Genomic DNA, 12,632 nt, shown 5'->3' with positions numbered 1-12,632 from the left:
CACCGTGAATAAACCTCAGTTCACTTGGAATCCTTTAATAACCCCTAGACATATAAGGGAATGTAACAACCTTTAAAAAAAAAAAACATTGTCAGTGTTGTCTTGCAACCACAGTGACGAAGTCTTACCTGTTTGACGCGGTCAGGGTTAACAGTGGTCTGGGGTTGTAGTATGCTGACTGGCTCTGTTTTCTGGGCACTCTGAGGCATCTCACGGACCTTCTCCGCAATGAAGTTGTGGACGCCATTGAGTGCCTCAACCGTCCCCTGTATCAGACAAACACGTTCTGTCGTTCCTGTGTGTCCAGAGAGGGAGAGAACACACAACATCGCCTTTGATCAGTTATTAGTAACACATCCCGCATTGTACTGCTATCATCACACAGTAAAATCCTATGTTGGACACCTTAACACTTTTACAAGACATTATTATGACGAATACCCAACGTAAGGTGTGGCTGTCCCTGGTGATGTGTGCATTTCTATACACGCATCTATTTGACCTATACCTGATATAGGCACATGCCCACAACATCTTCCAGTATTAAAAAGAACAAATATCTCCACAAGAGCATTTATATTCTAATGTCTTTTACCGTACAGGGGACAGACTAGTTCAGCCTTTTTTTACTCAAGATCAATCAATCATGATCTGTATTATATTCATATTATTAACGTTTTTTGGGGCACACCAAAAAAAAAAGTCTCAACATTTTTACAAAGAGGCCCAACTGGCTCAGCTATCCCCCTTTGCTTCGTCCATTTACACAATCAATGGGGGGAAACAGCTGAAAGAAAAAGACAAGCTTGGGTTAGCAAGCCACTGGGGGGGATAAAGCATTCTTCTTCAATGACGCAACTCTTTCAGCGCTTTAGAACACTGAGCCTGTCCTTGCCTTGACTACACACATTTGTTCCTCTTCGTACTGCAGCCACATTGACAGCCCTACTAACATTCCGTTGCCATGGTTAAGGGGCCATGCCATAGAAACAGGTGATCGAATGATCGTTGATGTAAAAACCTTGTATGTCCAAAAATTGTTACTTTATAAGGAAATGCTGTTATTACAAAGCTCTTATTAATACTTTTTCTTTGGTTCAATGTTCATAAAAACACACAGACACACTTAACCACTTTCACTTGAAAACATTTCAAAATTAGAACATTTTTGCTACTTTTGTGTGACACTGTAGAATGACAAAGTAGGGCATTAATTTGCGAGGGGGTGTTCTATACGGTTTCTCTCCGACGGTGACGTAACGCAACAGAGAGACCTTTTTTTGTATTGCATGTATGCTTCCATTGTTTACTACTCCTCTTTCATAGCACCTTCTCCCACCTTCTTATCCATTTAATTAATCCATTTTGACCTGAGATCAGATTCTAAAAATGTCTTCTAGATCCTGACAGTTTTCTGAAAAAGCTATGTTTCTATGTCAGTGGTTCTTTGATCTTCTTTGATTGTAGATCTGCTATTTTTCAATAGCTAAAGCATAACATAATGCTAACACCAAATGGGGTTCCCGCCCAAAATGGGTTAAAATTTGATATACTTGTGTGCCGACTAACGACCACGACCAGCACTTACATTTCTTTCTTTTTTTTGCATTTGCAATTAGTAACGTTTTTGTTAACTTTTAACCTATTCTGGGCGGGGAACCCCTTTTGGTGTTTGAAGCATTATGTTATACTTTAGCTATTGAAAAATAGCAGATCTACAAGATCATAGCGCGGCACTCGAGCTTGTAGGTCTGCTATTATTTGAAAAATCGTGAAAATGTAAGTGCAAATCTTTGAATATATATTCTTTCAGAGCGAACGTTTTTTAACTCAAATTTTTGCTTCTGAGGGGAGGGGTCCCCCTGGAACAACATATTTTCAGATGGGGTTCCGTGCCCAAATACATATAATTCTGGGGCTCCTTGACATGAAATCGTTTGAGAACCACTGACATATAGAAACACGAGGTCTTTCAGAAAATTGTCAGGATTTAGAAGACAATATTTTAATTTCGACGTCAGGCCTAAATGGGTTAAAGGTATATTCAGTGATTTCACTTAATTCAAATATCACTTATTTTTTCTTATTTTTTGGATAATCCTCCCTACTATAAAGTGTGCTGACCATATAAGGAGTTCCTCCCTGTCCCCAGTGAGCCCCTGGGGTCAAAAAACCCTAGTTTCGGTTTGGGCTTTGGGTGGCAAAGCCTTCATCCAATCAGGATGAGAGGGGCCTTCCTCCAATCATGATCGAGTGGGGCGGGCCTTGGTGCACACGCTGTTGGCCTGTTGCACTTCCCCCCACTGTAGAGTGTGTGCATGTGCACATCTTGTTACCGGGGTGGACCAGGGTTTTTTCCAAATCACTGAATGCTCCTTTAAGTCAACATGGAATCTAATGAACCTGCGAGAGAAAAGTGTCACGCTGGCAATGTTTCCCATTAGCAGAGTAAAGCAACTCATATGGAACCAGAGTAAAGCAACTCATATGGAACCAGAGTAAAGCAACTCATATGGAACCAGAGTAAAGCAACTCATATAGGGAACCAGAGTAAAGCAACTCATATAGGGAACCAGAGTAAAGCAACTCATATGGAACCAGAGTAAAGCAACTCATATAGGGAACCAGAGTAAAGCAACTCATATAGGGAACCAGAGTAAAGCAACTCATATAGGGAACCAGAGTAAAGCAACTCATATAGGGAACCAGAGTAAAGCAACTCATATAGGGAACCACCAGAGTAAAGCAACTCATATAGGGAACCACCAGAGTAAAGCAACTCATATAGGGAACCAGAGTAAAGCAACTCATATAGGGAACCAGAGTAAAGCAACTCATATAGGGAACCAGAGTAAAGCAACTCATATAGGGAACCAGAGTAAAGCAACTCATATAGGGAACCAGAGTAAAGCAACTCATATAGGGGACCAGAGTAAAGCAACTCATATAGGGAACCACCAGAGTAAAGCAACTCATATAGGGAACCACCAGAGTAAAGCAACTCATATAGGGAACCAGAGTAAAGCAACTCATATAGGGAACCAGAGTAAAGCAACTCATATAGGGGACCAGAGTAAAGCAACTCATATAGGGAACCAGAGTAAAGCAACTCATATAGGGAACCAGAGTAAAGCAACTCATATAGGGAACCAGAGTAAAGCAACTCATATAGGGAACCAGAGTAAAGCAACTCATATAGGGAACCAGAGTAAAGCAACTCATATAGGGAACCAGAGTAAAGCAACTCATATAGGGAACCAGAGTAAAGCAACTCATATAGGGAACCAGAGTAAAGTAACTCATATAGGGAACCAGAGTAAAGCAACTCATATAGGGAACCAGAGTAAAGCAACTCATATAGGGAACCAGAGTAAAGCAACTCATATAGGGAACCAGAGTAAAGCAACTCATATAGGGAACCAGAGTAAAGCAACTCATATAGGGAACCAGAGTAAAGCAACTCATATAGGGAACCAGAGTAAAGTAACTCATATAGGGAACCACCAGAGTAAAGCAACTCATATAGGGAACCAGAGTAAAGCAACTCATATAGGGAACCAGAGTAAAGCAACTCATATAGGGAACCAGAGTAAAGCAACTCATATAGGGAACCAGAGTAAAGCAACTCATATAGGGAACCAGAGTAAAGCAACTCATATAGGGAACCAGAGTAAAGCAACTCATATAGGGAACCACCAGCGGATTCTGACTTGCCAGATGGTTTCCAGCAACCCTGCATTTCTTCAGCTTGAGAATGTATCACCATAATGAGGCTACATACATCCCCACTTACAGGATTAGCTAACATATATACACATGTATGTCTGCCTTATAACCAGCTGCTTGTTTACATCTGAAAAAACTATTGAAATAACACCTCCTATAGTTCCCAAATGGACTAACACCAACAAGATCATGTTGAACAAAGAGTGGCCGCAATGAAATGAGAACAAGACCAGAATGTAGAAATTCTGCTCTTTTGACAGTCTGGAACGGTACATTTTGAGTTTTAGTCATTAGTCTCTTGAATAGTTTTCATTTAGTTTTAGTCACATTTTAGTCACCTGGAATGTTTTAGTGTTTTAGTTTTAGTCGACTGAATATCATGAGATTTTAGTCGACTAAATCTACAGTTGATTTAGTCGAACAAAATGTGTTTTGGAGGGCCTTGATGCCGTCGTAATGACTACTTTTTTTTCACTTGCTGAAAATAGCCGATCTACAAGCCCACAACGTGTCTCAGTGCGACGCGTTGTGAGCTTGTAGATCGGCTATTTTCAGCATGCAACTAATTGTAAAATGAGTTATACTGGATCTCTTGTCCACTAGTCCCTGCCATTTTAGTCTAGTTTTTATTTGTTGACGGTGAAATCGTCAGTATATTTAGTCTTAGTTTTAGTCATCATAGCCTAGTTTTCATTTAGTTTCCATTTAGTTTTCGTCAGTGGAAAAAGGTAGTCGACGGACATTTTTCGTCTTAGTTTTAGTCGACGAAATAAACACTGATGTGGTCATGAATGATCATGTCACCATGACTCAGCCATAATCATATAATCATATTCCCAATGCAGCTACGCCCAAATATAGAGTGAGTGTGTCGTCTAACCTTGATGTGTCGTCAGGGGACATGCCCATATGATTATACTCATGACATCAGAGATCTCCATATATCATTGGACACAAAAGGGGCATGCCCATATAAGGTCATATACCAATTACATCAGGGATCTCCATATATGGGTGTAAAAGTGGCCACGGGCTGACAGATACAGAGAACTCCATATACAGTATATGGGCGTAAAAGGGACATGGACTGACCGTCAGTTTTTCCTCCTAAAATGTCATGCAGAAACATATTAACGTCAGCTGTATAACCCATTTTGACCTGAGATCAGATTCTAAAAATGTCTTCTACTAAATGTCGTTCTTCGATTTTTCAAAAATAGCAGACCTACAAGCTCGTAGTGCGCCACTCGGTGGCGCGCTATGAGCTTGTAGATCTGCTATTTTTCAATAGCTAAAGCATAACATAATGCTAACACCAAAAGGGGTTCCCGGCTTCCCGCCCAGAATGGGATAAACTGGGCTTGAGCGGACATAGAATACGCACATGGACAGGCTGGGTGCGGGGCTAAAGAAACTTCAGCAGATGATGGATTGGAGCCCTGTTGCACACCACAGGTACAAGAAAGACGTTCTATATTGAGAATTCTGACAACGTTTCGATCTATTTGATCTCAGATGACCTGATGAAGATCAAATAGATCGAAACGTTGTCAGAATTCTCAATAAAGAAGGTCTTTCTTGTACCTGTGGTGTGCAACAGGGCTCCATCCATCATCTACAAAAGAGACATTTGAAACGTCCTTTGCAGCTACTGTATATGTACAACGTACAGTAGTAGTAGATGTTTTATGACATTGACAAAATGTGACTGCAAAGACATCGGCCCATCTCTGCTAAATATCTTTAGTCGCGCACGTTTATCCTAATATAAATAGAAATCATCTAAGTGTATATATAGCCTGCTGCTTAGCAGAAAAGGAAATAAAAAAAAAAAGCTCTAAAGATATTTTAAAATATATTTTCGTGAACGGAAATGGCAGCTTTCCTTACTCGGAGCGAGTCTAATACTTTGTTGCGTGACAAGTGTCAATTTGACCCTAGTCTCGTGCAGAGTAACATAGTAAGAGAGTGGCGACACTAGCGTTGACTCCCATTGTAACAATGGAATGCGGAAGTGCTCAGTCTATCTCAATGGGATAGTTCCAGCCATATGAGCAATGTGTGGAACTATAGCCCATAAAGGGACCCGCTTTGCGGCGAGATCAAAGCGTGTCGCTACTCTCCTACTCTACACTCTGGTCTTGTGTAGGGCAGACAACTATTCCACAATCTCCGAATGCGAATATATCGAACATATCTGGAACTACAGCTCCCGAAATCCAAGTAAGGAAAGCTGCCATTTCCGCTCACGAAAATATATTTTAAAATATCTTTAAAGCTTTTTTTTCCTTTTTTTTCTGCTAAGCAGCAGGCTATATATTACACTTAGATGATTTCTATTTATATATATTAGGATAAACGTGCGCGACTGTAAAGACGAAACGGAAGTGGGGAGGAGGCTCCACTTCCACTTTATAGTTTAACTCAGCTTTTCCGTTGCTCCAGACTCACTGTAAATGATGAAATAATTTGGAAATTGTGAGAGACAACAGTAAAATAACTGATTTTCCTGTCATGCAACAAAATATGTCATTTTGTTGATATTATTGGTACAATGGTGGGACAATGAATTGAACAAATATAGGCAAAGAAATAAAGCAGTCGGGGGTTAAATGCAAGCCACGTGACTCGAGTCAACTTGACCTACATAATTATTCAGTAAGAATTTAGAAATATTTATCAATGCATTTTTCCGAGAGATGACATAGTTACAGGCCTACTACTTTTACAGAAGGACATGGTGTGATTCTCTATATCTGTACTGCCTGCCAGCCATTCAGCCCAACGACCTATTTAATTCATCCATTCTGGGCGGGAACCCCTTTTGGTGTTTAAGCATTATGTTATACTTTAGCTATTGAAAAATAGCAGATCTACAAGCTCGTAGCGCGGCACTCGGATTTGAAAAATCGTGAAAATGTGGCACAAACCTTTGAATATATATTCTTTCAGAGCGAACGTTTTTAACTCACATCTTTGCTTCTGGGGGGAGTCCCTGGAACAACATATTTTCAGATGGGGGTCGGCGGCCAATTACATATAATTTTGGAGGTCCTTGACATGAAAATGTTTGAGAGCGACTGACATAGAAACATGAGGTTTTTCATAAAACTGTCAGGATTTAGAAGGTAGATTTGTAGAATCTTTTCTCAGCTCTAAGTGGGTTAACTGAATGACTCAGTTGACCTAATAACGAGGCTTCTATTCAATGGCTATTGTGTGCAGCAAGTGAACGTTCTTCATTATACCTCAGCCAAGGCACCTGTATAAGCTTTACTGCAGCCGACAGGCTGTTGTTTTCTCAGGTCTTAACTCCCTGGAAAACTCCATCATTTGTAAGATTTATCAGACAAGATGAATTGGCTGGTCTGTTCCTACTTAACGCATTTTGGGCGGGAACCCCCTTTTGGCGTTAGCATCATGTTATGCTTTAGCTATTGAAAAATAGCAGATCTACAAGCTCATAGAGCTTGTAGGTCTGCTATTTTTGAAAAATCGTGAAAATCTTTGAATATATATTCTTTCAGAGCGAACGTTTTTAACTCAAATCTTTGCTTCTGAGGGGTTCCTGGAATAACATATTTTCAGATGGGGGTCGGTGGCCAATTACATATCATTGTTGGGGTCCTTGACATGAAATATTGAGCATCACTGATACAGAAACATAGGTATTTCAAAAAACTGTCTTTTTTAAAAAAAAATCGACGTCAGGCTTAAATGGGTTAAGGAGCCTCGCTGTGGCCACGTTGAGGGAAATTCTTCTTGGAGAACAAGACATTAATTCCTGCTCTTGGAACTGCCATTACATGTCGTGTATATGATCTACATACTGTAGCATGCATATCAAAATGCAAGACATGCACTCAAGTTGCAGCCACTGCAGTGCGTGTTTGTGTGCACAAAAACACGAGCTCCGTTTAACAAAAGTGGCACACATTTTAGGAAAGCTTATCTGTTGACATAAGACATCATTCATTCATCACCTCACATATCTACTATGTAATGTAAGGTTCAAGTTGCGGGTATGATGTCAGACCAGAGAGGGGGGGGGGGTGGGTAGTGGCGTCAAGAGAGGTGTTTAACATCAAACAAACTAGAGAGAGAGGGAAAGAGAGGGAAAGCGAGGTAGAGGAAGAGAGAGGGAGAGGGAGAGAGAGGGAGAGTGAGGGAAAGCGAGGTAGAGGAAGAGAGAGGGAGAGGGAGAGAGAGGGAGAGTGAGGGAAAGCGAGGTAGAGGAAGAGAGAGGGAGAGGGAGAGAGAGGGAGAGTGAGGGAAAGCGAGGTAGAGGAAGAGAGAGGGAGAGGGAGAGAGAGGGAGAGTGAGGGAAAGCGAGGTAGAGGAAGAGAGAGGGAGAGAGAGGGAGAGTGAGGGAAAGCGAGGTAGAGGAAGAGAGAGGGAGAGGGAGAGAGAGGGAGAGTGAGGGAAAGCGAGGTAGAGGAAGAGAGAGGGAGAGGGAGAGAGAGGGAGAGTGAGGGAAAGCGAGGTAGAGGAAGAGAGAGGGAGAGGGAGAGAGAGGGAGAGTGAGGGAAAGCGAGGTAGAGGAAGAGAGAGGGAGAGGGAGAGAGAGGGAGAGTGAGAGAGAGGGAAAGCGAGGTAGAGGAAGAGAGAGGGAGAGAGGGAAAGCGATGTAGAGGAAGAGAGAGGGAGAGGGAGAGAGAGGGAGAGGGAGAGAGAGGGAGAGTGAGGGAAAGCGAGGTAGAGGAAGAGAGAGGGAGAGGGAGAGAGAGGGAGAGTGAGGGAAAGCGAGGTAGAGGAAGAGAGAGGGAGAGGGAGAGGGGAAATGGAGAGAGAGCCCATTTCATCCATGCAATAACCTGCATGGCCATTGGCCAACCAGGACATCAACCAGGCAATCTGTGATAACTTGGTGCAAATGCCAAGTTAATTATATAAAGACAAGAAAAGCCTCATAATCTACTTTCTAGAATCTGTTTAGGAAAGAGACACCTTTAGGGGGCATTGTGCTGCCAGCCCCTTTCTTGGCACTTGGTAGCCTAAATACCCAGTGTGTGTTAACATCAAACAAACTAGAGAGAGAGGGAAAGAGAGGGAAAGCGAGGTAGAGGAAGAGAGAGGGAGAGGGAGAGAGAGGGAGAGTGAGGGAAAGCGAGGTAGAGGAAGAGAGAGGGAGAGGGAGAGAGAGGGAGAGTGAGGGAAAGCGAGGTAGAGGAAGAGAGAGGGAGAGGGAGAGAGAGGGAGAGTGAGGGAAAGCGAGGTAGAGGAAGAGAGAGGGAGAGGGAGAGAGAGGGAGAGTGAGGGAAAGCGAGGTAGAGGAAGAGAGAGGGAGAGGGAGAGAGAGGGAGAGTGAGGGAAAGCGAGGTAGAGGAAGAGAGAGGGAGAGGGAGAGAGAGGGAGAGTGAGGGAAAGCGAGGTAGAGGAAGAGAGAGGGAGAGAGAGGGAGAGTGAGGGAAAGCGAGGTAGAGGAAGAGAGAGGGAGAGGGAGAGAGAGGGAGAGTGAGGGAAAGCGAGGTAGAGGAAGAGAGAGGGAGAGGGAGAGAGAGGGAGAGTGAGGGAAAGCGAGGTAGAGGAAGAGAGAGGGAGAGGGAGAGAGAGGGAGAGTGAGGGAAAGCGAGGTAGAGGAAGAGAGAGGGAGAGGGAGAGAGAGGGAGAGTGAGAGAGAGGGAAAGCGAGGTAGAGGAAGAGAGAGGGAGAGAGGGAAAGCGATGTAGAGGAAGAGAGAGGGAGAGGGAGAGAGAGGGAGAGGGAGAGAGAGGGAGAGTGAGGGAAAGCGAGGTAGAGGAAGAGAGAGGGAGAGGGAGAGAGAGGGAGAGTGAGGGAAAGCGAGGTAGAGGAAGAGAGAGGGAGAGGGAGAGGGGAAATGGAGAGAGAGCCCATTTCATCCATGCAATAACCTGCATGGCCATTGGCCAACCAGGACATCAACCAGGCAATCTGTGATAACTTGGTGCAAATGCCAAGTTAATTATATAAAGACAAGAAAAGCCTCATAATCTACTTTCTAGAATCTGTTTAGGAAAGAGACACCTTTAGGGGGCATTGTGCTGCCAGCCCCTTTCTTGGCACTTGGTAGCCTAAATACCCAGTGTGTGTTAACCCATTTTGACCTGAGATCAGATTCTAAAAATGTCTTCTACATCCTGACAGTTTTCTGAAAAAGCTATGTTTCTATGTCAGTGGTTCTTCGATTTTTCAAAAATATCAGACCTACAAGCTCATAGCGCGCCACTCGGTGGCGCGCTATGAGCTTGTAGATCTGCTATTTTTCAATAGCTAAAGCATAACATAATGCTAACACCAAAAGGGGTTCCCGCCCAGAATAAGTGCAGATTTAAAACCTGTGATTTGTCTTACCGAAATTGAGAAATTAACCTACTAATTATTGCCCAATGTCAAGGCTGTGCCACTCCTACCTGTCCAGCAGATGTCCCTCCCGCCCCATGATATTCCCCGTCATCTACATGTCATAGAGAGCACCAAAGTCTACCTGTGTTAAGTTTTTTCCCCCATTTTGAATTCCCATAGACTTGTTAAATATCGTCAAATAAGAACTGGGTTCCAAAAATAAATGATTAAGCCCGACGGTTTGACTCATATGGATATTAAGCATTTATAACTGACGTCGGGAAAAACGCTAATGTTACTGCTGTCGAATTAGTTACATTTTCCCCATAAACAGACTGTGTCAATATGAGTGACTATCTTAAACGATACAGAGCCACCTCCCTACCGACGAAAAATCTTTGGACCACAATTCTTATATGAGACGATTCTAAGATGACCCAATGTTATTCTCCATAGAGAAATCACTTTCGTGACCCAGGGTATGAACGAGTGACATCAGGACTTCGGTACTCCATTATGTCTTGTTGTTAGCCTCTACTGTTTTTCGATGGTCCCACAAGTCTTCCTGGTGAGTCCTGTCTGTACCCGTCCCTATATGTGTCCTAATCTAATCTAATATACGACAACCTTCCCTGTGTTTCTTCACTAGTCCGATCCAGAAGAACACAGTTTGCCGGCCACTGCTACAGAGCCGACAATGAGGTTATATCTTCCCTTCTTCTCTGGAGTCCTGCCTCAAAGCAGACCAGAGGTAGAAAACTGTCGTTCCCTGTTGTCAGTTCCCCAGGACCTGAACAACTCATACCCCGAGCTGCCCAGCGCCCCCCAGGACCCTAACAACTCATAACCTGAGCTGCCCAGTGCCCCCAGGACCTGAACAACTCATAACCTGAGCTGCCCAGTGCCCCCAGGACCTGAACAACTCATAATCTGAGCTGCCCAGTTCCCCCAGGACCCTAACAACTCATAACCTGAGCTGCCCAGTGCCCCCAGGACCTGAACAACTCATAACCTGAGCTGCCCAGCGCCCCCAGGACCCCAACAACTCATAACCTGAGCTGCCCAGCGCCCCCAGGACCCCAACAACTCATAACCTGAGCTGCCCAGTGCCCCCAGGACCCTAACAACTCATAACCTGAGCTGCCCAGCGCCCCCAGGAACCTAACAACTCATAACCTGAGCTGCCCAGTGCCCCCAGGACCCTAACAACTCATAACCTGAGCTGCCCAGCGCCCCCAGGACCTGAACAACTCATAACCTGAGCTGCCCAGCGCCCCCAGGACCTGAACAACTCATAACCTGAGCTGCCCAGTGCTCCCAGGACCCTAACAACTCATAACCTGAGCTGCCCAGTGCCCCCAGGACCTGAACAACTCATAACCTGAGCTGCCCAGTGCCCCCAGGACCTGAACAACTCATAACCTGAGCTGCCCAGCGCCCCCCAGGACCTGAACAACTCATAACCTGAGCTGCCCAGTGCCCCCAGGACCCTAACAACTCATAACCTGAGCTGCCCAGCGCCCCCAGGACCCTAACAACTCATAACCTGAGCTGCCCAGCGCCCCCAGGAACCTAACAACTCATAACCTGAGCTGCCCAGTGCCCCCAGGACCCTAACAACTCATAACCTGAGCTGCCCAGCGCCCCCAGGACCCTAACAACTCATAACCTGAGCTGCCCAGTGCCCCCCAGGACCCTAACAACTCATACCCCGAGCTGCCCAGCGCCCCCCCAGGACCCGAACAACTCATAACCTGAGCTGCCCAGTGCCCCCAGGACCCTAACAACTCATAACCCGAGCTGCCCAGCGCCCCCCCAGGACCCTAACAACTCATACCCCGAGCTGCCCAGCGCCCCCAGGACCCGAACAACTCATAACCTCAGCTGCCCAGCGCCCCCAGGACCCGAACAACTCATAACCTGAGCTGCCCAGCGCCCCCAGGACCCGAACAACTCACAACCTCAGCTGCCCAGCGCCCCCAGGACCCGAACAACTCATACCCCGAGCTGCCCAGCGCCCCCAGGACCTGAACAACTCATAACCTGAGCTGCCCAGCGCCCCCAGGACCCTAACAACTCATAACCTGAGCTGCCCAGTGCAGCAACTCAGTCCCTCATTGTTAGCATCATACCAGTATTACCCGCCCGTCTGTGTCTTTTTTATGCCCATATAAGGAGAGATCTGTATCTGTCTGTCTGCAGATGTCATGGGCATGTTGGTCCGTTGACGGTTCTGGACAACCAGACCTCCGTATACGCCTGTATGGGCATATCGGATCATCACACCGGACACTACACTCCCTCGGGGGTCCTTGTCGCAATACATGTGCCATGTACGTTTCTTGCGATACGCAAAGGACAGTTACACTGAGATTTGCATAATTTATAGAAGTACTTAAGGAGTCCCTGACGGACGTACTGAATCTCTCTCTCTGTGTGTGTGTGTGTGTGTGTGTGTGTGTGTGTGTGTGTGTGTGTGTGTGTGTGTGTGTGTGTGTGTGTGTGTGTGTGTGTGTGTGTGTGTGTGTGTGTGTGTGTGTGTGTGTGTGTGTGTGTGTGTGTTGCTCTGAACATGCACTGGCTTCTCTGATCGGCTTCACGGA

The 12,632-nt window shown here is 45.1% G+C and overlaps 1 protein-coding gene across 1 annotated transcript in view; it reads right to left on the bottom strand.

The window, feature by feature from the left end:
• nova1 (NOVA alternative splicing regulator 1) overlaps positions 1 to 12,632 on the bottom strand; it is a 41,488-nt gene that overhangs the window by 7,004 nt on the left and 21,852 nt on the right. Inside the window, exon 3 of the mRNA XM_079508668.1 lies at positions 129 to 295. Coding sequence (XP_079364794.1) covers positions 129 to 295 — 167 coding nt within the window. The remainder of the gene's footprint in view (positions 1 to 128; positions 296 to 12,632) is intronic.

This window comes from Electrona antarctica, assembly GCF_951216825.1.
Source record: "Electrona antarctica genome assembly, chromosome: 8".
In the NCBI taxonomy this organism is placed as follows: Eukaryota; Metazoa; Chordata; class Actinopteri; order Myctophiformes; family Myctophidae; genus Electrona; species Electrona antarctica.
Note: the sequence above shows the minus strand (reverse complement) of the source record. Positions and strands in the feature narration are given on the sequence as shown.